Here is a 26,885-nt window from a genome sequence, read left to right as displayed (position 1 = left end):
TGCGGATGCCATGAGGTATGTGACCACCTGATCCACTTTGGCAGATGAGAAAATGCTTTCCTGAAGAAGTTATTACTGAGCTGAAGCAAGCGTGTAATTAGTGATAACTTGGCAAAAGGGAAAGAAAAACAATTCTCAGCAGAGAACAGAGTATGTGCAAAGACCCTGAGGTAGGGGAAACGTGGTGTATTAAAGGAACTGAAAGAAGGCTAGCCAATATAATTCATCAGAATTGCATTTGGGACAAGACTGGTTGCAGGGATACCAATTAGGAGGGTCACAAGAGCTGTTCAGGTAGAAGTAATGGTATCTTGGATTAGGACGGTAATAACGAAGCTAAGGGGAGAAGGCAATGGCACCCCACTCCAGTACTCTTGCCTGGAAAATCCCATGGACGGAGGAGCCTAGTGGGCTGCAGTCCATGGGGTCGCTAAGAGTCGGACACGACTGAGCGACTTCACTTTCACCTTTCACTTTCATGCATTGGAGGAGGAAATGGCAACCCACTCCAGTGTTCTTGCCTGGAGAATCCCAGGGACGGCGCGGCCTGGTGGGCTGCTATCTATGGGGTTGCACAGAGTCAGACACGACTGAAGCGACTTAGCAGCAGCAGCAGCAGCAGCAATGAAGCTAAGAGAAAAGGCAGGTTCAAGAGATATGTAGGAGAAACTTGGTGTTACACCAAAGCCATGTCGGTGTAACACCAATTACACCAAGCTGTGTTAGTAGAGTTTTAAAGATGAGAGATCTTGGTATTTTTCAGTTGTGAAACCAAATAGTAAAGAAGCTGGGAATTTATCTGATACTGCTCAATAAGCCAGAGAGCAATTGCTGCCAGTTCTCTAATAGCAGTAACAACTTAGCAAGGGTGATTTTTAGGAAGTGTGCCAGAAGGCCATGAACCAAGACTACAGTAAAGTCAACCATGAATTTAAAAAATAATTATGTACTATATATCCCATGCCCTAATTGTCAAAAGGATCCCAAATGATAAAATTAAATTTTCATGGCACATTCTTTTAATGTCACACTGTATCACCCGTTTTCTCTCCTTTGTACTTCTATGAAAGCAAGGTTTCAAGACTTGGGAGAAAGAAAGAATAGGAATTTATAATATTATGAGTCAACTCTCAGCACAAGTTTATAAAATAACATTTTATATCAGGAATATCATATTATACCTGAGAATATTAGGGAGGGAGTCAACATTGTATCTTAAGTATGCTACAATGTCAGGGAAACAAATGTTACTTTATGACATACCTTCAAGACGCTTAATAGAACAGCAACTTCCTTATAGGTACATATTTGATAGGAAAATAAGACACATACACTTATCAACTCTATTCCTTTCCTTGTTTCAGATGACTAACATATGAAAAATTTTACCAGTTTTATTTGTTAAAATCTTCATTAAATGTAGTAATAACAGGGAGTCTACAGTGTTCCCTTACAAATGAAACAACACCACTATCTCCCCAATACTCCAGTACTAGAATTTGATCATTTGCTCCCTACTCTATGGAGCAAAAATCTTAAAACATAAAGAGAAATAATTTCTAGTGTTCCCCTTTAACATACTAGTTCTCATCCAAAGCTTCTGCTGCTGCTGCGAAATCACTTCAGTTGTGTCCGACTCTGTGTGACCCCATAGACACCAGCCCACCAGGCTCCGCCGTCCCTGGGATTTTCCAGGCAAGAGTACTGGAGTGGGGTGCCACTGCCTTCTCCCTCTCATCTAAAGGCTCCACCCTAAATCCCACATATGGGTAGACCTTTAGATAATATATCCTAAAATCTTTTTTTCTTTCTTACTATTTATATTTCCATGAAAAATTATTAGTCTTAGGTGGTCCAATGCACATGTAATTATTTTCTCTTGAGTACTACTAAGAATAAAGTGGCATATTTGTAGTCTTATAAATTTTCTGACGTGCTGTGCTAAAATACACAGTAATTAGCAATGTGGTCTGACACACAATGCTATGCTATGCTAAGTCACTTCAGTCGTGTCTGACTCTGTGCGACCCTACAGACGTCAGCCCACCAGGCTCCCCCGTCCCTGGGATTCTCCAGGCAAGAACACTGGAGTGGGTTGCCATTTCCTTCTCCAATGCATGAAAGGGAAAAGTGAAAGTGAAGTCGCTCAGTCGTGTCTGACTCTCAGCGACCCCATGGACTGCAGCCTACCAGGCTCCTCCGCCCATGGGATTTTCTAGGCAAGAGTACTGGAGTGGGGTGCCATTGCCTTCTCCGCTGACACACAATAGTAGACTCCGAAAAAGAACACTTGGAAGGCAATGGCACCCCACTCCAGTACTCTTGCCTGGAAAATCCCGTGGGCAGAGGAGCCTGGTGGGCTGCAGTCCATGGGGTCACTGAGAGCCTGATACGACTGAGCGACTTCACTTTCATGCATTGGAGAAGGAAATGGCAACCCACTCCAGTGTTCTTGCCTGGATAATCTCAGGGACGGGGGAGCCTGATGGGCTGCCGTCTATGGGGTCGCACAGAGTTGGACACGACTGAAGTGACTTAGCAGTAGCAGTAGCAAAAAGAACACTAGCATGAAAGAGAAATTCCAAGCCAAGCAAAGTATAAGTCAACAGATGACAAACACATTAATGACCTGTAACATAACTGGTAAAATCTAGAAATACACATCTAATGTATGCCTTTGTAATTCTTGAGTTGTCAGTAAAAATGTCACATCTGCAATGATGGGATGGTGTACTGAATGACCAATATAGTAACTGATCTCTAAAACTGTCAATAAATCAGTGTCACAGAACTTCAGGGGAAGGACAGACCTTGGTGAGCATGTACTTAATCCCCTCAAACTATGACAACAGTTAAGGACAGAGAAAAAAATGTAATGAGATCATATACTTGATTTCTAGAAAGTAGGAAACAATCAATATATACTCATACCATGGCAGAACCCAGGCTTGATTTCCTATCTAGTACTCTTCCCATGCCTCAAAGTAAAAAAAAAAAATTTTAGTCTATGCATGGATTGGAAAATTCATAAACTCCTGAATATAGGTTTTAATTGCTGATACCTTAACCAGAGAAACTGTGAAGGGCAGGAAAATTTATAAGTAATTGTTTAATGCTGCCTATTTTGTTTAATATGCTTACATATTTTCATCCCAAACCTGCCAAACCACAACAAACACTGAAGACCCACACATAAACATAAATACAGCATAATACACTTAGGGCTAAATAATTTTATACTTTTAAAAATTATTTAAAATGTACAGAATAGTCTTAGCGAAGAAAAGAAGCCAAAAAAGGAGACACAGATTTAAAGATACTAGTGACTTGCCACAGTAATGTTAGAAAGGCAGAGTGGAAAGATCCAACGTTCTGAGCACTGTTATCTACAGGAACCTCAGGTTTTCTGCATCAATGAGAAAGAGCCCCTACTCCTGCTCCCTCCCAACCCACATCTTCAAGTGCTACCCAACTTCCTGTCTGGAGTTCTCCAAAGTCTCCCGGCAAACTTAGTTACTCAGAGAATGCTCTGTGCCCCTCCAAAATGAACGCTTACGTTCTCTAGAAAAAACTTTGGAAAAAACATTTAAATCCTTTCATCATGGAAAAGGCAAGCACCAGCTGGTTTTAAAACAGGCTTTTTGAAAATTTCATGAGATGAATCTTTAGAATACATAGGCCCTCTAGAACAAAAACACTGAAAAGACAGCCAGACACTACCAAAAATTTTCAAAAAAATAGAAGTCAACTATGTCTGAGTATATATCCAAGTAAGCATTTTCTAGTATCTGTTTTGATTGAAGGATAAACATCTTCTTTCCTTTTTTTTTTCTTTTTGCTTTAAGAGCTCCCTTACCAATTAACTCTTATCATCCTTAAAAAATACAGACCATGACCAACTTCCTACTGCATCTAAATATTTTTATTTCTTTACCAAAACCCTTTATTCTGCTTTATAGCCTCCTTATTTCTGATTTTTTAAAATTCTTGCATCTCTCAAGTTTAAAGCTGGCCCAAGATTACTTTTAGCATATGGCTGCATGCATGGACACATGCGGCCGAATCTCTAAACTTACTATCCGTCTCAGTCACAGACGTCTACATTTGATAATCCCCAGCAAGAACTTCTTTGGTTGTTTTGCCAGATTCTATTCTTTGCCTTCTACACAAAGTCAGGTTAGGATTCCTAGATTTAATTATTTTAAAAGGGCCAAATTCTGAGGGATGGTGATAAAGGCACTTGCTTGGCTGATAGTGTTGCTCTAGACTTGCTATTAGAGGTCAGATGGGTCAGCGCTTCTGCCTGAGTCTATGCTCCCTCCCTTCAGGTGCCCTTTCCAAACCTCTGCAGCTCAATACCTGTTGGCAGTGCTGGTGTTGCTGCTCCCGCTGCTGTGTTTCTGTGCCCGGCTCAACCTCCGTGGGGGCTTTGAATGCTGCAGCCGGGGGCTCGGCATGGAGGGGAACGTTGAGGCGTAGCCATGTTCACACTCTAAACAAATGGCAAAAAAAAAAAAAAAAAAAGAGGAAGAAGTAAGAGGGTAAGAGGAATATACCCAAATTCCTGATCTACACATCTCTAGTCCTTTCAGTAACAGGCTGTTGAAAACAGAGAAGACAAAGAGGTAGATTTTTTCTATTCTTTCTGATTGGAAAATAAGATTCCCAGTCCTTTCCTGGTCATCAATCCTGTGACATTATATACAGACCCAACTCACGCTTGGAAGGTGTACTAACACTTCCTCTAAACCAAGGAACTTCTTCCTCCTCTTCAAAATCCTTTTCTCCAAGAATTCTTGACTCAAACACCCTCATTTCTGAGACCAGTTACCATTCACCTAAATTATTTCATTTGTTTCAAAATCCCTTTTGGTATAACTGTCCCCCTTCAAGGTGTCTCTATAAGCCCACATTTTTGTGTACTTCAAACAATTCAATCACCTCGTTCTAGGAAGACATTTTCTCACGACACCACAATTTTCAGGGGTTGCACTCAGCACCCCAATCTCTTTACATAGCTCTTAGTCTCTGTTCCTAAGGAATCCCAGTGCATCCTATTTGGATGTGTAGAGATCACTTCCTCACAAGTACCTGTCCACCTCCCTGCTCTTCAGCAGGCATCCCGGTCTGGGCTCTGGGTCCGGTCTCCCCGACCCCGACACGCATTCCTCCCGCCACCTCCTCCGGTTCTTCACGTCCTCTTTCTTCCCGGATCCTCAAATCACCCCCACTCTCAACACTCCTCCCCGTTCCTCCCCTCTCGTCCACCTCCACTCAGGGCAGCCCCAGGTTCCAGCCTGGTGCCTCCCTCAGTCTCCCCAGGAGACAGTGTCCTCCCCTGCTCCCCTTCCTGAACACACATACACCCACAGGTGCCCGTCACACACATGCACACGTATTGCCTCAGGTACCCCTTCATTCACATGCTCACTCCCTCTCACATGCTACCCCCTCATATAGGCACAATTCTCCTCACACACGCACCTCCCTTACCCCACCCTCCTGACACACGCACCCCTCCTCACACACGCACTTCCCTCACATGTAACTCCTCACACGCACTTCCCTCACACACACACCCCTACTCACACACGCATCCCTTCCTCACACGCACACCCCTCTTCACACGCATCCCCTCCTCACACGCGTCCCTTTCTCAAACACGCAATCCCCTCACACACAGCCCCTCCTCACACACGCACCACCCGCCTCCTTGCAACGCACCCCCGTCTAACACAAGCACCCCCTCCTCACAGACACCTCTCCTTACACACACACCCCTCACACCAGCCGCACCGCACTCCCCGCGCGGAAGAGGAGTGCGCGGGTTCAGGCAGTGGCAGAGGTGGTGGCGTCCAGCCGTTACCTCGGTCCCGGCGCTCCAAAAACTCGGCAGCTTCCAGCAGGCGCTGCACGTTGATCATCCGCACCTGCTCCATGGGCACCGCGGGCGGCAACCCGGGCCTCTCCGCGCTCCCTTCCCCGGCCAACAGGAGGCGCCGCAAGCGGCTACAGTCCGGCGCCGCCCCGGGACATGTGCGGCGGGCCGGCAGGCCAGCCCCGCCGCGGCTCGGCGCGCTCTCCGCCGCCCCCGCCACCCGCGCCGCCCCGGCCACCCCGCCGCCCCTGCTCCGCTGGCAACCCGCGCGGGGTTTGTTTACCTCTCCGCGCGAGCACGGGGGAGGGGCGGGGGCAGTACCGCGACCCGCCCCCTCCCGCCCCTTCCTCTGTCTCCTGGGAAATGTAGTCCCGCCCTGCCCACTGCACGCCGGGACTCGTAGTATGCACGACGCTTTAATGCGCCTGCGCCTTACCAAATTCCGCAATGGCCTCCGGGAAACGTAGTCCGTTTGAATTTCTGCCTCCCAGGTGGAAAGACCAAGAGGTTTTCTGTGCTTTGCTTCTTGGAGGGAAGGATTTGAACGACTGTGGGTCTACTTCCGGGGAACCTTTTTCTCAATGACTCCTGGAAGGTGCCCAGGAGCTGGAACATGTAGTTCCACAGTGCCCCGCTCCAGTTCTCCATCTACTACTACTTTCTCCCGGAACTTCCGCGGCTTGGTTACCCTATCTGCAGAATAGATACTTGAATAGATACAGCTGAGGAACAAGAGATGATCCCATCAGAGCCAGAGAGAGCTCCCCTAAGGCCCTTCTTCATAGTTCACAAAGAGGTAGTGTTTTGTTTTTTAACCTTAATTTTAAAAATTCCTTTCCCCTCCCTCAGCCCTTCATTCGTGATTTTAGAGACTGGCAAACCTCCCTGGTGCTGCAACTGAGAGATACATTTCGGTCGCTAAGTGATTTGGTGCTGGAGTCACACAGGGCTCAGTTAAAATCCTGACCCTTCTATTTACACTAACTCTGTGGACTTTTCAGACCTCATGTGCCTCGCGTCTATATCAGATGTAATGACTCCATTTATCCAAACACTGAGGGCCTGCCGTGTACAAGGCACTGCACTAGGCATAACGTGTACAGTAACAGATGAAACAGACATGGGCCTTGCTCTCAAGGAGTGTATAGTCAGCAGGGCTTATTGTGACGATTAAAGGAAATAATACCAGAAGTTAGTATGTGGCACTCAATAAATGGAAGCTATGATGATCATTTCTCTCATGTTCTCCTCCACAGAGAGGGAACTGAAAGCAGAGGCTAAAGACTGCAGGACCACATTAAAAGACTGCCAATGACTGCCCACCCCCCACCCCCACACATCGTCTTTCCAAGTCCTCACAGTCTAGACCAGAGTTTCTCAACCTCAGCATTACCAATATTTTGGGTGAATGATTCCTAACTGGGGGAGGGATGGGGTTGGTGGAGACCTGTGCATTGAAGGATATTCAGCGGCATCCCTGGCCTCTACCCACTAGATGCCAGTAGCACACCACCAACTCAGGTATGACAACCAAAAATGTCTCCAGACATTGCCAAAAGCCTCTTGGGGCACAAATCACCTCTGATTGATAATCTCTGGTCTAGGGCAAGGAAAGGCAAGAAGATCATAACTGTTGAAAGCTCTAGGAGCAACCTAGGAATTGTGTAAACATCCATAACTTTCCCCACCCTCATTATCTTATCCTGCCGGTGGACATCCAGAGTAACGAGAAGCTCTTGGTGAGGGGAGAATTTCCCCTTCCCTGTGGTCACTCCAGTGGCTACTGCAGAAAATACCACCTCAGAATGAAAATGTTATTCTCAAAAATGTCATGGGCTTCATGCTGCATTCTAATATTCTCTCCCCCTTTTCCCCCCAAGAGTGAACAAGATTTCCAGTGAGGTCAAAAGCTACAAAATTCTGCCAACCTTTTAAAATATTATACTTGGCACCACATGTATGAACCAAATAGATGTTCGATCAAATACAGGGAGACCCAAAATGAGAGATGTTCACAAGCCACAAGATAATTTTTTTTTAAGGTATTGAAACAGGAACTGTCCTTTTTCAGCTGTTAGCTAGGTTGCTTCAGATCTGGGCTTTCCCACTGGGCGTTGGTAACAACCACCCTCCACATTCAACAAGGGACACGTTGGGTAGGGGGAGAAAGGAATTATTTAAAAGAAAATACCTATTCACTCCGAACATCTGTAAGTTGAGGGTAGAAATTATTAGATGGAAAGTTTCTACCACTTGCAAAACCACTTTAAGCTTTAGATCCTAAATTGCTAAGGGCTACCCCAGGAACTTAAAAGAGGTAGTTTTATAACAAATAAAATTCTACCCCATGGGAGGTAAACCTTGTGACATGCAATCAAGGAGAAAAGTACAGACTGAAAATACACATGGGTTCAAGATGGGTTTAAATCCACACATCATAAGCCCTAGCAGGTTATTAAGAGAAAGCAGGATGCTTGGTGCACATGTCTGACCTTTCACAGTTGACCTCCAGATGAATTAACCAACCCTTCTTTTAAAGCTATGGCCAAGAGGGAGTGGAAGAGATGGAAAGTAGTGTTAAAATCACCAAAAAGCCACCTGCATATGTTGAAGAAGAGATGAGATGATGGTGATGGTGGGCAGTGTTAAGCACTGGTTTCTGTACAGAAATACCCAGGCTCTTCTAACAGCAGTTGAAGGTGCCACTTCCTTCTTCCTGCTCCAGCTGACTCCCAGAGTTCTTGCGTGGATACTGGCCACAAGGGCCTCCTACAGCACAAAGCTTGGGGCTCTAGCCTAGAAAAGGATGTCACTCACAAACCATCCTAAGCACCAGCCCAGCCTGTGAGAACCCAGAAGCAGCCACGGCTTCTCTTTTGCAGATAAATCCGAATTGCACTACAAATGCAAATGGGGAAACTGAGGAAAAGCAGGGCTTCTAAAGTCTACTGACAAAAGAACCTGGAATCTTACTCATAGTCTCTGGTTCTTCTGTCCTCTCCCTCAAGGGAGTATCTCACTCAGGGGAGTCTCATTTGATGGTGGAAAAAGTCCTCCAGAGTCCCCCAGCCCTATAACAAACACAGCCTGGATGGGGACAGTCTGCCTTCTGGAGGAAGCAGGCAAAGCTCTCCATTCTTAGGGGTCCTTTCCCTGAACGGTTTACTCAAGGTAAATTTTCAAATGCCTTATTGCAGATTCATGAACAGAGGAGGAGCCTGGTCTGTGTTACATCACTTCTGCAGACAGAAAAGAGGAAAAGAGGGGAGGGGGCCCTGAGGTTAAGGTACAAGTCCAAAGTCACTATTAGTGACACCTGGTGCTTAAGAGAACTGCCTTGAAACTGCAGTGCTTACTGTGCAGGGCACTGTTTTCCGAAATTATCCTTAAGGGGGGTGGAGGGGCGGGGGTGGTCGTCAAATAAACAAGGTTGGGAACAGGGTGAGTCCTGAGCTCCTAAATAAGAATCTTAAGAGTTATACATCTTTCCATCCCCCACCCCAGAGTGACAACCGTAGCGTCCTCCTTGCCTCTCCCCTCGGAGCCCAGAAACGTGAAGAGCAGCAGAAAACCTTTTCTTCTGCCGAGTGAGTCAGCCTTGCCTAACTTCATGCGTAAGCTGTCCTCGAGTCAGCGGCAGCTGAGAGCTGCGGGTCTGTGTGCAGCCGAGATAAATTTGGGTCTAGAAGGGATGACGTAATGCTAAATCCGAGAGGTGGCTGCCGCCTCCCAGGGCTCCAGTCGCCAGGGCTGCCGGCTGACATCCCAACCATACGGAAAAGCACCACGACCCAGGTGCCTGAGCTGGGGAGAAAGGGAAAGAAAGGACATGGGGGGTGGGAGGAAATGGCAGGGGGAGGCAGCGGTACTCTGAGATCGCTGAATCTGGAAGTTTGTTGTTTTTTAACTTTGGTTTTCTGGTGAGATCAGGACACTGGCAGAGGCTCAAACAGCTGCACTTGACTTCCATCCTGGCCTATGTCTTCTCTCTTAGAAAAGGGCTTCTTACATTTTATTAAATGGCCCTTATAACAGCAGCCTATTTAGGTGATTATAATGAATGTGTTAATCTCTGGAATGTCCTTTTCCTTCTTTTTTTGCATTAACATGGGTCCAAGAAGAGATCTGCATTGCAGGACTTAATTAATATGCACACATAAGATTCTTGCTTACCTCGGAGCACTTCACTTGAGGGTGCAACTGATGGAAGATCTCGCTTCGGCCATCCCCTATGAATATTCCTCCCAATAACACTTCATGGTTTGTTTTCATATAAGTTTGTATCATTAAGCTTATTCTGCAATCCAGCCTCCATTTTTCAGATGAAAAAACTGAGGCTCAGAGAGGTATGGTAACATACCAAAGTCACACAGCCATCTATCAAACTGATAGAGCAAGGGTTAGGACTCGGTCCTCCAGACTCTCATCCAGGGCTGTCTACCCATCTCCCTAATTCTTTTTCTAGTTGATCTGTGGTTTTAAAAATAAACAGATAAACAAAGTAGAATACATGTTATGGTCTTTTAAATTTTATGGAGCCCCAAGGATTAATCCTCTCAATATCAAGATCGAGTTATATTCCAAGGGGATCCAAAGCCTGTTCTGTTTTGTTTTCTGTTCAAAGGTCTTAGGAAAAGGAAAAATCAACTCCTCTGCTGGTGATGACCACAAGCCATGGGCCCAGCCACACTACCTCATTTTAATTAGAAGACCAGCACAGGTAAATGATCTCTGTTGTATGGAAGTAGCTTCCTTCATTAGGAATGTCTCCTGAATACTTTTTTTCAAATGACATTTCATCTTGTGTTGCTGTGGTCATGTATTACTCTCCTTAATTTGTGATTACAATCCTTTAATACTTATAGATTTTGTGACTTTCAGCCATCTCTGGCATATATATCCTGGTCAGCCATTGTATGTTATTCTTTAAAAGACTGCTCATTCCATGAATGAATATTTTATTTAGAATGTTTGCATCCACATTCAAAAGCCAGAATGCACTGTAATTTTTTGTTGCACTTAACAGGTTTTGTAGGTAATGACCTAGTCTTTCAAAGTTAGATACAACTTGATTTTAAAGCCTTAAAAAAGAAAAGAAAAAAAAAAAAACAAGATTACCAGAGGCCTTCCCCTGCTGTTAAGAGGATGGCCCACATTCTTACACAGTCCTGGGTAACCCTCCCTCCCCTGGCAGAAGCTTGCCTACAGCGGCCCGACCTCCACTCCTTGACATCACCACTCCTTTCCAAGCAGCAGAAACTTGTGGTGGTCACTCTTAGGGCCCAGCCAGACCCTGGACACTGAGTCACACATCCAGCCTTGCTACCTTGTGGCTGTTTTCAGCCTCAGGTACAATAGTTAGAATAAAACACCAGGCCCTTGCTTGCTCAAGGACGTGTGTGATCTCACCATCTCTTCTAACTCCAGCATGCTGATTCCAGGATTCTGGGATTCTCCAGAGATCCAAGAATAACATGCCTCCATTTGCCTATAGCTGCTGCATAATAAGAGCCAACTATGTGTGTGGTGCCACTTGTGCAGTCAATTCATTTAATCCTCAACGTATTCTGAGATTCCTGTTTCTCATTCGAGGCCCAGAAAGGTTAAGTGATTTGCCCAAAGTCATACAGGTAGCGAACGGATTCAAACCTGGATTTCCTAACTCTTGGACCCCATAGAGTACATCAGGGTATGTTTTGCCAGACAAGGTCAAACAAAGTTGATTAAGGCAATAGCCTCAATCAGGATAATGCCATCCACCTGGAGGCTTTGGAAATGTGTAGGAGTGTCTTTCTTGAGTGTCACCATGACTTGGGAATTTTACTGACATTTAGTGAGTAGGAACCAAGGATGTTAAATCCAGCAATATTCCAGATTAATCTGCTCAAGAGGAACTGTCTCATCAATAGTCCCCTTGTTGATAAGCACTACATCAGAGGGTTAAAGGCAGAGAACTCATCGTTTGTTCAACAAATATTCCTTAAGCCTCTGTTACTCGTTGCACACTAACTTAGATGCCAAAGAGAACAAAGAATAAAACTACTTGTGGTCTCTGTCCTCAAAGTGCTTGCATTCTAGCCTGACAGACCGATGATAAGCAAGTAAAAGCATTGTAAATTGTGATAAGTAGAAATAAGGGAGAAATAATAAATGAGGGGGAGGATGGTTTAGGTGGATGGAGGGATCAGGGCAATCACAAGGGTGTTTGGCCAGCTCCTCAGACTTCCATAAGCACATAGGTCACCTGAGAATCATGCTAAAATGGAGTTTTGGGTTCAGCAGTTCTGGGGTGGGACCTGGGAGACCCATTTCTGACAAGGTCCTAGGAGACTCCAAGGCTATCCATCTTCAGACCACACTCACGCCAAACAGTAGGGGTGATGGCCATGCAGGGAATTGGGATTTTATTCTAAGTGAGACAGGAAGGAAACTATTGAAGGGCTTTAACCAAGTAAATGATACGAACCCAGTTCTATTTACGATCACCCTGGCTTCCTAGATCTCGATGGAGGAGAGGAAGAGGTTGGACCAACGCTGTTCGACCAGAACCAGCTGGCCCTCGCTAGTAAGGTGGCAGCCAGGGCCTAAAGTTCGTCTGTGTGGCTCACACTTGCCAAGCATGGGCCAGACCAGTTTCCCTACAAGCTCAGGCACCTTTGGGAAACCTAGTAGAGCCTGACAGGGTGTGGATTCACACCCCGACACCCGAGCATGCAGAGCCTCAGGAGCCCTACTGGTTGGGTGAGTTCCCCAGGGGGTGCCAGGCCAGGTGGTACTGCAAGGGCAAGCAGAACACCCTCGGCAAGTGCCTTGCAGAACAAGGGCCCTGTCTGCTTTGGTCTCAACGCCTGAAGAACCCCAGAAGGCTCTGGCGGTCCTCTCTCTGCTCTAGGATGAATGGGAAGTAAAGTGAGTCACTCCAGGGAGGCCTTCCCCAAGGGGACCCTCAGCCTCATCTTCAAACATTCCACATTCCATGTCTTGCCTCTTGCTCTCTGACACTTCTCTAAGAGCCCTGAAGTCTCCTAGGAAGAAAACCTGGTTTTGAGTCTCAGCCCCACTGTTTGTTAGCAGGTGGCCTTGGGAAAGTTAGCTTGCCTTGCTAAGGCTAAGGCTTTCCTCATCTGTAAAATGAGGATAATGATAGCACCCTCCTATTGGATGAAGGTCAGGATTTACTATAAAGCACTTAGCGTTGTGCTAGTGCATAGTCACTGCTCATTAAAAAGGCACCATTATTACTGTTCCTTTGGAAAATAGAGACAACAATACACTTGTCAGCAGCAACCCGCCCCCACCCCGGGGACAGGCTATCAGACTCCCAGGAAGCAGGCAAGTATTATTTATGGATTTCTATTTGTCTGTCACTTGCATTGGAATATAGAACTCAACCTGGAGATCATATACATTGCACTTTGGAAGCACCAAGCAGGGTGCTTGGCTCCTCACAGGTGTTAGAAATTACGTGTTGTTTTGAGCTAAACTTTACAGCTGGTGGAAAAAAGCAAATAAAGTTGTATGCAAGGCACTCAGAATCTTGGGAGTCAAGAAATATAGTAGAGATGGTCAGGTATGGTTGAAGTAAGAAGAGGATAACACAGGACTGTACAGTAGTTCTGGGCCCCTACAGAAATAAAAACAAAGGCTCACGCTTGCCACTCTTGATCAGAAACAGCAGCCCTGGGCATGCCCTCCATTTTGATACAGTGGTATTAAAACGGTCCCAAATCATCTTTATTCAAGTATACTTGCTAATGGTAATAAAAATACAGAGTAAAATATCTCAAATAACAGGTAATCCAAATCCCCTTTTATTAGCTTTAAACATCCCAGTCTTTCTCTCCCTCAGGACACTGTGTTTATCTTTCTAATTTTGCTATGTTTAAATTTCCTCAGCAGACACTGTAGTTGGATATTAGAGAGATGAGGCCAAAGGCATGTTCGATGGGACAGCAGGCATGGTAGAAACATTGGTATGGACAATCCTCCAAGTGCAGAGTGCCCCAATCTGTAAGGAACTAAGAATGGACTGTGTTTATTTACAAGGTTGCTTACACAGTACTTGATTTCCTAGGCTTGGGCAGCTTAAAAAAGGGGGTGGGGGAGAGTCAGATCTGTAAAAATTATAAGGATAAACACAAAACACAAAGGATTTTAAACATCAGGCTGGGGGATGGCAGGGTACATGGAGGGAGCAGAGGGACTAGTATCTCTGTGTTTTTCTTTTTTGAAGCCCAGTATAAATTTTTGTTCTATCTGTAATGATGGCTAGAACCAAAGACACAAAGCCCAAGTCAGATGCAATCCACATTGTTGAGGTTTATCTTTAAGACAAGTGAAATTTCTAAAATCTGGCACTGGAATAGAGTTTAAGTCCACGATGGCAGGGACTGTATCTCTGGGCCCTAGCACAAAGCCTGACATAAAGCAGTGTGTACGCCTTAAATACCAGCTTGATGAATGGATGGATGAACAGACTCACAGAACACATTTAGGGAGAATTCCTGGCATGCAACATAATTCCACATTTTATAAAATTATTTGCCATGGGGGCCTTTTAAAGAGAGGTTCACTAACCTAAATTAAAAAAAAAAAAAAAGAGATCCTATTTACATATATTTCCTGGAGATGTATTGCTCAAAATGAGGGTCACCTGAACTTTCAAAATATTTCACAAGCGAGGGGCCCAGTAGAGCATTCTGCCAAGATGAGGAAGCAAAGAAGGAACCTCCAGCTCAGATGGGTGGTGGCAAATGCCCATTCATTTTGGCCAGAGAGATCAAGTCAGCTGCTGACAGCTTTAACACCTCCAGCCAGGCCACTCAGGGACAAGAGTATCAGAGAAAATGACTTCCCTTTAGTTTAGCAGAAGAGTCAGAGAGCAGGTGTCGCTCCCGTCGGAATCAAAGCTTCTTCTCACCATTGGAGCCGGAGCTCCACCCTCCACCCCCAGAGGGAGGCCCCTTTGGGAAGACCTGAATGCCTCCTCCTCAGTTAAGGCTGGAGAGCCTTCCTATCACTGCCATCACCTTTGGGTTCCACCCACTCCCCCTACCATAGATGTATAAGAAAATATTTTTTCTAAATGGTGAATTCAAATTATCTTCATTATGAAAGACTATTGAGAATGTTGCAATGACCTTTGCAATAAACAGACACACCCTGCGATCAGTAAACCAGGGTTGAGAATTGCTGACTTTATGAGCACCTGACCTGTAAAACAAAAGCCCAGTTTGGGGCTCTGCCTGGGACCCATTCTCACATCAGGCAGGAGGGAACACAGCCCAGACAGACTTGTTTCTGCCTCTGCTGTGTCGTCTTGGGCAAGCCACTGTCTTTTTCTGGGCCTCAGCCTCCCTGTCTGTATAGTGAAGATGATGGAAGCTCTGTGACCTCTTGGGCTTTTTCTGGCGCTGATGTTCTGTCTTACCACCTGCCTCCTTCAAAAACATAACTGAAAGGGAATGGAAGGAAGAATGTGAAAGGGAAGAGAACTGCTGGTTCAGAAGGCCAGGCTACGGTAAACCTCCCCTCGTTTCTGCCTGCCGAAAATGGCTTTCTTCATTCTGCAGGAAGATTCCCATTTTCTTCTGGGTTATTGCCTTTTATACTTCTTTTTCTGTCTCTCTCTCTTTTTTAACTCAAAAGTCACAAAACCACAACTCACCTCCCCAAAACGGGTCATCTGGAAGCCAGAGCTGTCAGGGCTTAGGTGTGTCATGCCTGGCATACTGGTGGTATCTAAGTGAGGACCAGGCCAGGGCAACCATGTGCTTCTTCTCCAGAAACCCAGTTTAAATCAATATTTATCCAACTGTATTTATAGAAAGTGGTGGTGGTAGGGAAGAGGGGGTGGGGTGGGGAGGCAGGGGGATCTAAAACAGAACAAGCCACAATGACTGATGCAAATCTTTGTGGCCAATTCGTTTCTGCAGGGCCAGGCTTTTTTTTAAAAAGGCAAAAGACTCAGCTTTTGATGAACCTGCTGTTGGCCCTAGTACCATAGCAACAGCCCCAAGTCCTCTAATATGTCCAGAGGACAGACTTGGAAGAGTAGCAAGAAAGGGGTGGTGTTTCCTAGGAGCCTAAACTTGAGTTAGGGCCAGGAGAGTTGAACAACTCTGAAAAACGAAGACAAAAAAGGAAAAAAAACAAAAAACAAAAAACCCTCTCTGGTTGGCTCTTCTGTCTCCAGCTTCGTTTCTAAACCTTTTCTAAGCAGGGTGTGCTTAGGAAGACCTTGGACAATCAACAAGGTGTTACAAACACCCGCTCTGCTTCGGGTTGTTGGGCGACCTCGAGCAAGTTTCATCTCTCTGGACTTCATTCCTTGACTAGAAAATGCATACACGCCTATACGGTTATATAAAACTGCAGGCTCAGTCCAATCAGAGGTCTAGGTTCAAAACTCAGCTCCACCATTACTATGTGATCTTTGGGCAAGTTACTCAGTTACCCCCTCTGTAAAATGGGAGCAATTAAAGTCCACATGCTCTGTGGTTGTTGTGAAGTTTGGAGGAGATAACACGTCTTTAGCCCCATATTTTACCAAGTATAGTCAATGCTCAGTAAATGGTTGCCAGTGTTGGTATTATGCAGTGCAATTAGTTGCTGCTGCTGCAGTGCTGGCACCCTCTTCACTTCCTTCAGTTCTACCTCCAGATTTTGCCAGCCATTCTCAGATGAAAATCTCCATTTCTAACTGTGCCAAATAGGAGTGTATTTTGGTCAAAGAGGGCAGGTAGGTGAGCAGCTCTTGTTCTGTCTTGGATCTGATGGAGCTTCTTTTCCCCCATCAAACCATGAATGACTCAATTCATCTTCTCCAACTTCATAAGGTCCAGATGCTTTTCCTGGTCCCCTCCATCGGGTACCCAGTTCCTGGGAGCTCTGGGACTCTGAAAGCTACAACAGTATCCCCAAAAGTCCACTTCTGGCATTTAGCAATGGGCAGAGATCAAAAAGAGTTGAATCCGGGGAGCATAATTTAGGATGTAGAGGAAACAGAAGCCTAAGTTAAGAATGCTCTTTATACAACTTCACCAAAAACAAATACCTCACTCCACTCCCATCATAAATCAACTTACAGAGTTTTCGGGGTGGGGGGGGGAAGCAATTGCACATCGTAAATGCTCAATACATAATGTGTGGAATGAATGAATGACTGAATCGTAAGATGCCTGCCATGCAGAAATGTGATCTGCATAAACACTAGTTGCTATCAAAGCCCTCAATTTTAGCATAAGTTGCTCCGTAAATAAATAACTGATCCATCTGCAGGGTCACAGCTGATGCAGTTTCAGCTCTCCGGGCCTCACCTACCATCTCTGTATAGGCCCTGATCTTTACAGCCCAGGAGCAGTCTGCATTGATTATGGGAGACATCTTCCCTCCTTGGAAGAGATCAGTTATTTCCAACTCCAAGTCTTCAGAAAGTCTATCATGTGTCCTTTCTGCCTTTTAAACTGATCACTGTGTCATAGCCAGTAAATGACAAATCCAAGCAATCAAGGGATGTATATTAATTGTCTCGTGTATGTCCAGTGTTACGCAATGGTTATGAAATACTGTTGAGTGATCTTTTCCCTTAAGATGCTAATCATCTCCCTGTGAGGATAAAGCTAATGTACAGTAAGCAAGTAGAGCTGATTATCAAAGCTCAGAGAAGTGACTACTTATTGAGCACCTACTATATTCCAGGTACTTTAAATGAAGTGCCTCAGTTGTTCAGCAATGGCAGGAGGCTGATGCTATGGTTATCCTCATTTGACAAAAAAAGAAATGAAACCTCAGGTTAGGCAACTTGTGCCCAAGGCCACACAGCCAGTAAGCAGTGAAGGGGTAACTTGGGCCCTGCTCTGGGTGACTGTAAAGCTTTCATTCTCTCATTCATTCCCTGACTTGAGAAATATCCAGGGGAGGCTTCCTGGAGGAGGTGGGATCTGACCTAGGCTTTGAAGCTAGGTTAGACACAGATAATCCCAGGGAAGTAAGAGAATGAGGGCATGCTAGACAGAGGGAAGAGTCTGAGTCAAGCACAGAGGGATGACTGTAAAGGCTGCTTGCTGGTGGACCTGCTGGACGGGAGTAGAGGAGATTAAGTTGGGAAGGCAGGGTGGGGCCAGATGACACCATACAGCCACAGCTTACTCTGTCAGCAGGCAGAGGCTGTTCTTTGGCCTGTCCATGCCCCTAGGAAAGCACCTCACCTTCCAACCCAGGTAATGTACTCCAGAGAGCCACCCAAGGCTTCTACTCGAATTTAATCATTCTTTTCTATCTTAAGCATTGCCCCCAAGCCACCTTCCCTAGACACTGGGAAGCCCTGTTGTGTCCTGTAGATTCCACTTGCCTGCTCAACAACTTTTATGGACAGAACGCCCCTTTGTGAATTAATTTCTTTTTCTGTTTCGTTTTTAACCTTTTCCAAAATAGGAAGTAAATTTTTTTTTTCAACTGATCAGTCAGTCCTAAATTGCTACCCCTTCACTGGACCCTATGTCAGAGGTTATTTACATATAATTTCTGAACTTGTGATAACAGGGTCACGGGATCCATAATTAATATTTCTGGAGGCTTTTAATTTGAGTTTCTTAGGGATTCACATCAGTTGGAAGTTTGGGAGAATGTACTTGCATCTTCTAGGGAATCCTTGCCTTGCACAGAGCACTCAATGCTGAGTGACTCAATTTGAACACCCCAAGAAAACTCATCATATATACTGAGAATAACTCAGCACTGTGGACACACTTGGTGAGCTCTTCTAGCACGGAAACCTCAACGAGGCAATGAAAAGCAGTTCTGGTGACAATGGAAAATAAGGCAAGCTCCTGCCAAGGAAGTACTTTGCACACAGTAAAAGCGGAACGTGTGGACTCGTGACCAGGGCCTATCGGTGCATTTCGAGAATGTCTCACAGAACCCGAAATGGAGAATTGAGGTTCAATACCCTTCTCGGGGTGAAGAGCGTCCCTTTAAGAAGGGATTGAACCAGCTGGCCGCACTACAGCTCCCAGAGATATTCTGGCTTGCCTCCAGGCTCCACCCCCTAGTCTCCGGCCTCAGCAACGCGTGACGTCAGAGGAAGCTGAGGCTGTCGATTGGCTGAGCAATGCTGCTAGGTCAAGTCCAGTCAGAGGAAAGAAGTTTGTCTCCATGTGGAAACCATGTGTCTCTCGCTGGGAGGGGGAAGCGGTGGAGGCGGAGAAACTGCGATCAAGTGATTACAGGAGAACTGGCTGAAATGAAAGCGAGGAGGTTGTGCACCTGAGCCGGCCAGTATTGTCGTTTGCAGTAGTGACCTAAAACCAGAAACAAACCTTACCCAACACACAAAACTTGAGTCCCGCCACCATCATAAAAATAAACAGCTAGGGTCCTTGCTTCCTTCCAAAAACCAGGGAGGGACCAGAGAAATGCTGGAATCCTATCGGAACGCCTAGATTCCCCTCCCTCCCCTAAAGACTGAATGATGTAAGCGTTTCGGAAAGCGGGGATCTGAAGCAAAACAAGCCCCGCGCGCGCGGAGGAACCCTTAGTGCCCGAGCCCGGCGCACGCACGACCCGCCCCCACACTCGCGTTATTGCTGTGCACACGCGGACCGCCGTGACGCGCGGGCATTGTGTGCATTGAGCAGAAAACAACGGCGAGCGCCGCCAGCGCGAAGAAGCACCCCCGATTAAATGAGACAGATGTAGGGCCCGTTGTTTTCCTTACGGGGAGACCTAGACCCGGGCCGGACCGGGGGCGAGAGTGGGAAAAATAAAGTGGCCCCCGTGGGCCGCTCCAGTTTGCAAAGGAGATAATAGAAGGCCCTGTGGACGGTCGCCCCATAGTTTGCTGCAGGTCCCCCTTGCCTGCGTGAGCTCGTGGGGAGGGGGCGAGGGCCTGGAACAGGGTCCCCGCTCTCGGGGAAATCTGGGGGCCGCTGGCATCACGTCATGCTGAGCCAAACAGCGGCTGCGAAAAGAGGCAAGAGAGCTAAAAATACTCCAGCGGGGAGCCGGCCGGAGGAGGAGGGCAACCGGGCGAAGGGGCTGATTATGCACACGAAGTTGAGGGCGCCCAGGTTCCCGATCCCCTCTCGGGGGGTGGCAGCGCGGACGCCTCGGTAAGGGGACCGGGAGGAAGCCCCTTGGCTTCCACGGTCCCCGGAGCCCGGCTCCACTACCTCTGGCCCGCCCCGTGCGGGGCAGTCCGGCCCGGCGCGCCCGGCCCTCTGCTTACGTGACTGGTGGCCACGCCGGAGCCCCGGCACCGGGTAAACAAGGAGGTGGCGGCGGCCGAGGCGGTAGGGGAGCGAGGGTGGGGGCGGCGAGGTGGGGAACAGAGGTCTCCGATTGTCTGCGAGTGCGAGGGGCGGGGGGCGCGGGACGCGGAGGAAGCTCCAGCGGCTTCTCGTACACCCCTCTGTGGAGGGAACCTGGCGGGGGCAAACCAGGTTTGCCACTCACTGCCAAGGTGCCCTTTTTGGGTGCACCCCCCGCCAAAGCCGGCGCCAAGGGACAGACTCGGGGGAATGGGGGACCCGGGCGGCGGGGGGGTGGTTAGAGTAAGAAATCACGCCCCTCCCCCCTCCAACAAAAGCAAACACACCAAACAAAACCACATCTTCACCCACCTCCCCACCAGCTCTGACCCTACAGGCGAAGGCATACTGCCCCCCACCCCACACCCCGATTAATCGCAAACTGATTCGGCTGCAACCGCCGGCGATGCGCCTTTCTCGTAACCCAGGCACCCCGAGAAAACAGGGAGAGAAGAAAAGAAAAGAACGCACCACCAACCTCCCAACACAAATCCTTGTTTTTGCCTTAAGCTACTGCACGATTTCGCTGCCATCACGCGGTTACTTTAACCCCGAAGGCCTGGGGTGTCGGTCAGCTAGGGTGTTTTTGTGTTTGAGGGTTGTTGTTGTGTGTGGAGGGGGGGGTAGGTTGCAAGACCTGACACGTTGCAATCGGACCATTTTTCTCCCTTTCTCTCCCCCCCCCCCCCCCTTTCTCTCTCATCTCATTGATCTTCCTACTTGCTCGGACAGATTTTCTCTAGTCTGTCGGTCTGTCCGCCTCGGCCCCTTCCCCCTTCTCGCAGCTATTATTTGTGAGGACCGTGCTGAAGACGCCGCACTCGCGTGCCCCCGTTAGGACGCTGAGGCGACGGCCTGGGGAGGATTGGGGCACCCAGGCAAAAATGAAACAAACAAATACAAAAAAGGAGGCCAGGCCGGGGTGGGGCTCCCAGCACCCCCCGCCGCCCGCAACCATCTCTCTCCACCTGAATATGGGGTGGGGGTGGGGGGAGCAGTAGAAAGCCACCGGGAAGGAATCTGCCTTCCTCGCCCAGAGCGCTCACTCGGGAGCCGTATCCCGGAAAATAAAGAAACAGCACATAACAGCCCACACCTTCTTCCACAACTATTGTTTCCTGCGAGATCCCAAAGTTTCCTTCTCGCTGAGTCCCCTTCGCCAAGTTTCCCGGGCGCAGCACCGCGGGTCCCGGGCGAGCTGGTGGCAGCGCTTGGTTTTGCCGGCCTGTTTCTTTGAGAGGGGTGGGGGGGTCGGGGGCAGGGGCACCTAGGGCAGCAGAGGCTCAGAGGGACTGTCTCCGTGGACGCGATGGCCTGAGCCCAGCTTTGCAGCGAGAAGAGAGGAAAAAGCAAAGTAGACAGGAGGAAGAAGCAGAGCCGAGCCAGCCGGAGCCCACGCCGTGGAGGGCTGTTTGCTTGTTGTTATCGTTGTCGTGTGTCTATGTGTTTTCTTTCTGGAACCGCCGAGCTCTGCCTACAGTTTCCAACTTTCGTCTTGTAATCCCCACCCCACCCAGGAACGAGCGACAGAAAAACAACACTTGTCTGCCCGAGAAGGCTCCGGAAAAAAAAAAAAAAAAAGGGGGGAGAGGAAAAAAAAAAAAAGTAAGAAACGCGACCTCGAAGAGAAGAGCTCTCAGCTCAGTTGTCAGCAAACAACAACACTCCCCCGCTCCTCGGCCCAGCGGTTCTCCCACCCTCCCGGAGACGGACAGACTGACGGACCGACAGCACCCCCAACCCCCCGCCTACCCCCTGCTCGTCTTTGTTACATCTTTAGAAGCTTTGTGCGTGCGTGTCCTTTCTCCGGTGTCATCGGCTTTACTGCCGAGGGCTGGATGTGAGTGTGTTGGGGAGAGGAGGGCTAAGCAGGCGTCAGGGGTCGCCCAAGTGGGCGAGAAAGAAAGAGCCCGGCGCCGAAGAGGAGCCAGGGCCCCCAAACTTACTTTTGTTTTCTTTCTCGATCTGCTCCAGGTAGCTGGCGGCCTCGAGCAGAATCTGCACGTTCTGCAGAAAAGTGTTGATGTGCTTCTCCATCGAGTTCTCGCTGGTGTTGAAAATGTCCGAGAAGGGGCACCTGAGCTTGGCCCCCGCGGGCTCCTCCGGCTGGGCCGGGGGCTGGGGCGCGGTCACGGCCGGGGGCGCGGCGGGGGCCAGCCCCGCGCCCTCGCAGCGCGCCTCCTTGCGCGGCCGCCCGCGTTTGCCCATGGAGGGACCGCGGGGTCCGCCGAGCTCGTCCTCTTTCGGGGCTGCGCGGCCCGGCCGAGCTCCGGGCCCCGGGGGAGAGCCGGCTGGCTGGAGCAAAGAAGGCGCCGAGGCGAGAAGGCGACCTGACTTCCCGAGCCTCGCTGCGTGCTGTTGTGTGTTTGAGTGTGTGTGAGTGTGTGTCGGTCTCGCTGTGGGTCTGTGTGTATGGGAGATTGAATGAACCTACAGGACAGACGGAGGCGCTCTGGCGCCTGGGTCCTAGTGCGAGCCTGTCGCATTCGGACTGGTCAAAATGAAAGGCGGAGACAAGCGAGGCAGGGACCGCCCCCTGCCCGTCCTGGCACACTATCCTGCCTCTCCCCAATGTTATCACATTGTAGAGCGTAATATTTAAACCCAAATGGAAAAAATACTCGAAGGCTCTGAGCGTACCCACAGAAAAACAAACTATTAAACTGTTGTTCTTTTACTTCACGTGAAAATAATACCAGTGCCTGGCACTACATACTAGATTCCAGCGGTAGCTGCTATGACTTAAGAAATAAAAGTCCAATCCAAAAAAATCATACACGTTACCTCAAGTTCTCTCCCCGCAATGGACACACTCCTACACACACACACACACACATGTACACGCACATGCACACACACACAGGCACAGGCATCTGCCTTTACAGGGCCAAGTGAAATCCCCAGGCCACCAAATCCCAGTTACAAATTTACTCACTCTTTCTTTCTCCCTTCAAATGCAGAGTTATTTTCCTGGAAGGGGGAGGAGATGGAAGCGTCTCTCCCCACACTCCTCTTCCCAGCCTTAGTCCAGCTGTGCAAAGCTCACAGTAGGGAGCCTCCACACCTGGCTCTCTTTTATTTCATTTGGCAGAAAAGCGGACGTGGCAGCCCAGGAACTTCCCACCCCTACCCTGGCTGAATTCCACCTTTTGGTTCTGAAGACCCCTACCCTAGGCGACACTGTTCCATAGCCAGTGCAGACCATTCAGGGTCTGCGGGAACCATGGATGCTTTCCAGGCCTGGGAAGTGTGGTGGCAGTCAGGGCCCTTGGGGAGTGCCGTAGAGAGGCATTCAAGCCCCAGCTCTGCTGAACACAGACTGGACTGTGTGTGTGCCTGGGCAAGTCCCCTAACCTCTCTCAGCCTGTTTCCCCATCCATGAAACCTCTGATAAGATTCATGAGTTGATTAAATTATATCTGCAGTCAGCACGCTGCCTGGCTCATTGTATGATCTTTTTCTTCCAGTATAGACCCAGATAAGAACCTGAGTCCCCTACTTGGCAGCTAAAAGGAGAAATAAGTTACAGGAAACAAGACTCTTCTGCACTTTGTTGAAAAACATCTGTGCAATAAGCCTATCTAAATATCGTTGCCTTGCAAGGTCTCCTGGAGGTTTCCTCCAGGGAAACCATTTATACAGAAGACACAGTGAATGCTGCCCCCTGGAGTTGTGCAACCCAGCCACCCTGCTTAGAGACAGCTTCACACACACTTGTCAGGAAGACTTTTCCTGGAAATGGAAACTTTTGGAAAAAAGGAGGGAAAGTGTGTTTCTTTGTAAAAAACACTATGCATGTATGTAAAATAAATACATGCACCCTCACTGAAGTCTTGTGTATTTTTAGACTGCAATAACCTGCTGCTGAATCAGTATTTGGCATTTTAAAGCCAATATATTCCCATTTTAGACCATAATGTAATCATACTACACATATTCCCTGCTCATTTTCCATCTTGATTGATCTCTGCATCCTTTAGCTAGGGTAGAGAAGCAGCTCCTAAAAGCTATGAGATAAAAGTTCACCTTCCCTGGTGGCTCATTCCCTGGTAAGGAATCTGCCTGCAGTGCAGGAGACCTGGGTTCGATCCCTGGGTTGGGAAGATTCCCTGGAGAAGGGAATGGAAACTCACTCCAGTATTCTTGGCTGGAGAATTCCATGGACAGAGGAGACTGGCAGGCTACAGTCCATGGGGTCACAAAGAGTTGGACGTGACTGAGCCACTAACACTTTCACTTCACTTTTTTTCCATCTTCACAACAGCTATTTACTTTTTGTTCTGTTGGAACCACAATCTGAGTTACTCATATTTTAAAGTCTATAAACATCTAAGGACTTTAGGAAGTATAAACAAGTTTTATCCAATGTCATTTTGCAAAAATTGATCTCCCTTGCCCCTGGTGAAAGTGAGACAAAGAACCTTCTAAGCCTAGAAAAAACCTTGGTTTCTGATTCCCTGGTGGAGGTGTGGGCCAAATGTGTACATATACTGTACTTCAATCTGCATGTATACACACCCAGCAAGATAGGCACACCCCACACATGAGTGCCAGGGCAGGGGTAGAGTGTTTTGTCATTATTTATTTATCCCTGTTTCATCTCTCATAGGTCTGTGAGCTTCAGAAAGCCCAGTGGGAATCTTCAAGCTGGGCCACGGATCTGACCAAAGCCAAAATAAACAATGGCTTGAAGAAAATCTACAAAAAAGTGCTGATTTGCACTATTCCCACAGTCAGCCACAGCCCCCACCATCATTCCCATGGAAAACACCACTGCTGGTGCCAAATCAAGTCTTCCCTCCCATCATAGGGGCATTGTTTTTTGTTATTATGTGAGTTCTTAGCATCAGACAATGGCACCACAAGAGACACAGTGGAGGCAGGAGAAATGCCTTTTTGTTTCACAGAATCTAGGCTATTGTGCCCCAGAGTCTCACATACAGTAGAGTTGCATACATTCATTTTGGTAACGTGTCTTTGGAACGATGAATGTGCTAAAGCTCAAAGGCTCTTCCTTATTTTTTTTTCAGAGCCCATCAAGTGTTAAATCATGTGAGCATCCCTCCTCCCTAACCATTCCCCAATCAATAGATTTCTCTAATAAAGTTGGCTCCAAACGTAAAGAGGGGTGTTTCAGAAGTTATATCACAGGGCAGACTGAGCTGGGTCACAAGCTCAGTGCCATTCCTGATTACCTTTGCTTCCTAGGAGGAGCTGTTCATACCCTTTTTCTTTCTCTTGGGCCTTTTATCGTCTGCACTGAGTCTTTATTGCAGAGCACTGGCTTCTCTAATTATGGCGCACGGGGTCCATAGTGTGCAGGCTCAGTAGTTGTGGCACGCAGGCTTCTCTCTAGTTGCAGCGCATGGGCTTAGTTGCCCCATGCCATGTGGGATTAGTTCCCCAACCAGGGATCGAACTCGCATCCTCTGCATTGAAAGGCAGATTCTTAACCACTGGACCACCAGGAAAGTCCCTCTCTGGAGCCTTGATTCCATAAATAAACAGGCCTCTTTGGAAACTTGCTGAGCATATCTGCAGAGAACAGGGAGGGAATGAGAAGGCAGTCAGCCTGTAGGAACATGTGAACTATGTTAAAGGAAAGCAGTGAATTTTTGTGGTGCCCAGTCAGGCCAGCCATGATGTTCCCAAGGACCCTAAATGTCTTGGGTGCCCACTCAGCCTGGGTCACATTTTCTCAACCTTCTGTTTCTTTGCTTGGCCTATTTGGCAATATTTTTCCGACAACCTTATTTGCATATTAAAGCAAAATCATTCTTTATTTGTCCTTCTTTGCCCCCAGACTACACTACACTCTTACATCAAAGGAGTTGTTTTGCCTGTAATTATGTCTTCAGGTACATAGAGTCTGGTTAATTACTGAGGCTGTGATATGAGAGCTTCCCCCAGACCTCCCCATCCTGCATTTGGATGGGATGCCCTTCCCCAGCCTGGACCACTTTGGCTCTCCTGGCCTCCTTACGCCTGCCCTTCCTCCTCACCTGTGCTCCCCTCACTAGCCCTTTCTGCTGAAGCTACCCTCCAACATCTAGCTTTTCCTTGGACCTTGTTAGCACAACCAGTCAGGTTCTTCTCCGCTCTTTGACCTGTGGTCTTTGCACTCAGGCTTGGTAAACACCATCAAGAGATCTGTCCCCTGCATTGTCTCTCAAGTCCTAATCCTCAGAGCTTCCCTAGCCAAGTTTTTCCTGGGCACCTTTCCCTTTGGAAAGAGATTGTTGGCAATGATTTGATGAGCTGGCTCAGGACTCCCTCTCTCCTTGGGAGCCTTTATCTTGTCTTTATCTATTAGAAGTGGCTTCAAGGGAAGCCCAGGAGTTTCAGGGTGGCAGTTGGGGGTCGGGGGGGAGGTTAGGAACTGTTAGGCACAAGCAGAATAGCAGGAACTAGAACTGTGGGACTCTGCCTCTCCCACTGGCTCCTGCACAGGCTTAGAAGTGCTGACTAGGCCTCCTTCAACCACTCCCCATGCCCCCACCCCCACCCACACACTCACCAGTGGGTGTAGACATGGGCAGAGGATAAAGAGCCTCCACCCTACATTGGAGCTCACCCGGATGTCATCTACTCCTAGGCATTATCTCTGCTCTTCTGGACTCTGCCCTCCCTTCTCCTGGACCTCTGAGGTTGACAGGCCCTTCCTGTCTCAGGCAGCTCCTGGGCTTCTCCCATGCAAT

General features: G+C 47.9%; 1 protein-coding gene and 2 long non-coding RNA genes across 6 annotated transcripts in view; 1 reads left to right on the top strand and 2 right to left on the bottom strand.

The window, feature by feature from the left end:
• The window catches only part of MXI1 (MAX interactor 1, dimerization protein), a 92,469-nt gene extending 69,868 nt beyond the window's left edge, over positions 1-22,601 (bottom strand). The window contains exons 1-2 of one of the 3 annotated variants that reach the window (XM_010820043.4): positions 22,134-22,601; positions 4,360-4,492 (exon numbers count right to left, since the gene is read on the bottom strand). In XM_010820043.4, coding sequence (XP_010818345.1) covers positions 4,360-4,492; positions 22,134-22,395 — 395 coding nt within the window. In that variant the 5' untranslated portion in view covers positions 22,396-22,601. 3 annotated transcript variants of the gene reach the window in all.
• LOC132343960 (uncharacterized) lies at positions 6,167-24,883 on the top strand. 2 transcript variants are annotated; one of them, XR_009492997.1, is made up of 3 exons: positions 6,167-9,673; positions 10,503-10,598; positions 24,797-24,883. It is a non-coding gene; the product is annotated as an uncharacterized lncRNA (long non-coding RNA). The 2 variants fall into 2 exon arrangements; XR_009492996.1 differs by having other exon boundaries at positions 6,174-6,674.
• Positions 24,750-26,885, bottom strand: part of LOC107131885 (uncharacterized) — a 34,675-nt gene continuing 32,539 nt past the window's right edge. Inside the window, exon 6 of the long non-coding RNA XR_001495210.3 lies at positions 24,750-25,722. This is a non-coding gene — a long non-coding RNA (uncharacterized lncRNA). The remainder of the gene's footprint in view (positions 25,723-26,885) is intronic.

The sequence above is a fragment of the Bos taurus genome, chromosome 26 (assembly GCF_002263795.3).
Source record: "Bos taurus isolate L1 Dominette 01449 registration number 42190680 breed Hereford chromosome 26, ARS-UCD2.0, whole genome shotgun sequence".
NCBI lineage: Eukaryota > Metazoa > Chordata > Mammalia > Artiodactyla > Bovidae > Bos > Bos taurus.
The sequence above is the reverse complement of the archived record's forward strand: the minus strand, read 5'-3'. Positions and strand labels throughout refer to the sequence as shown.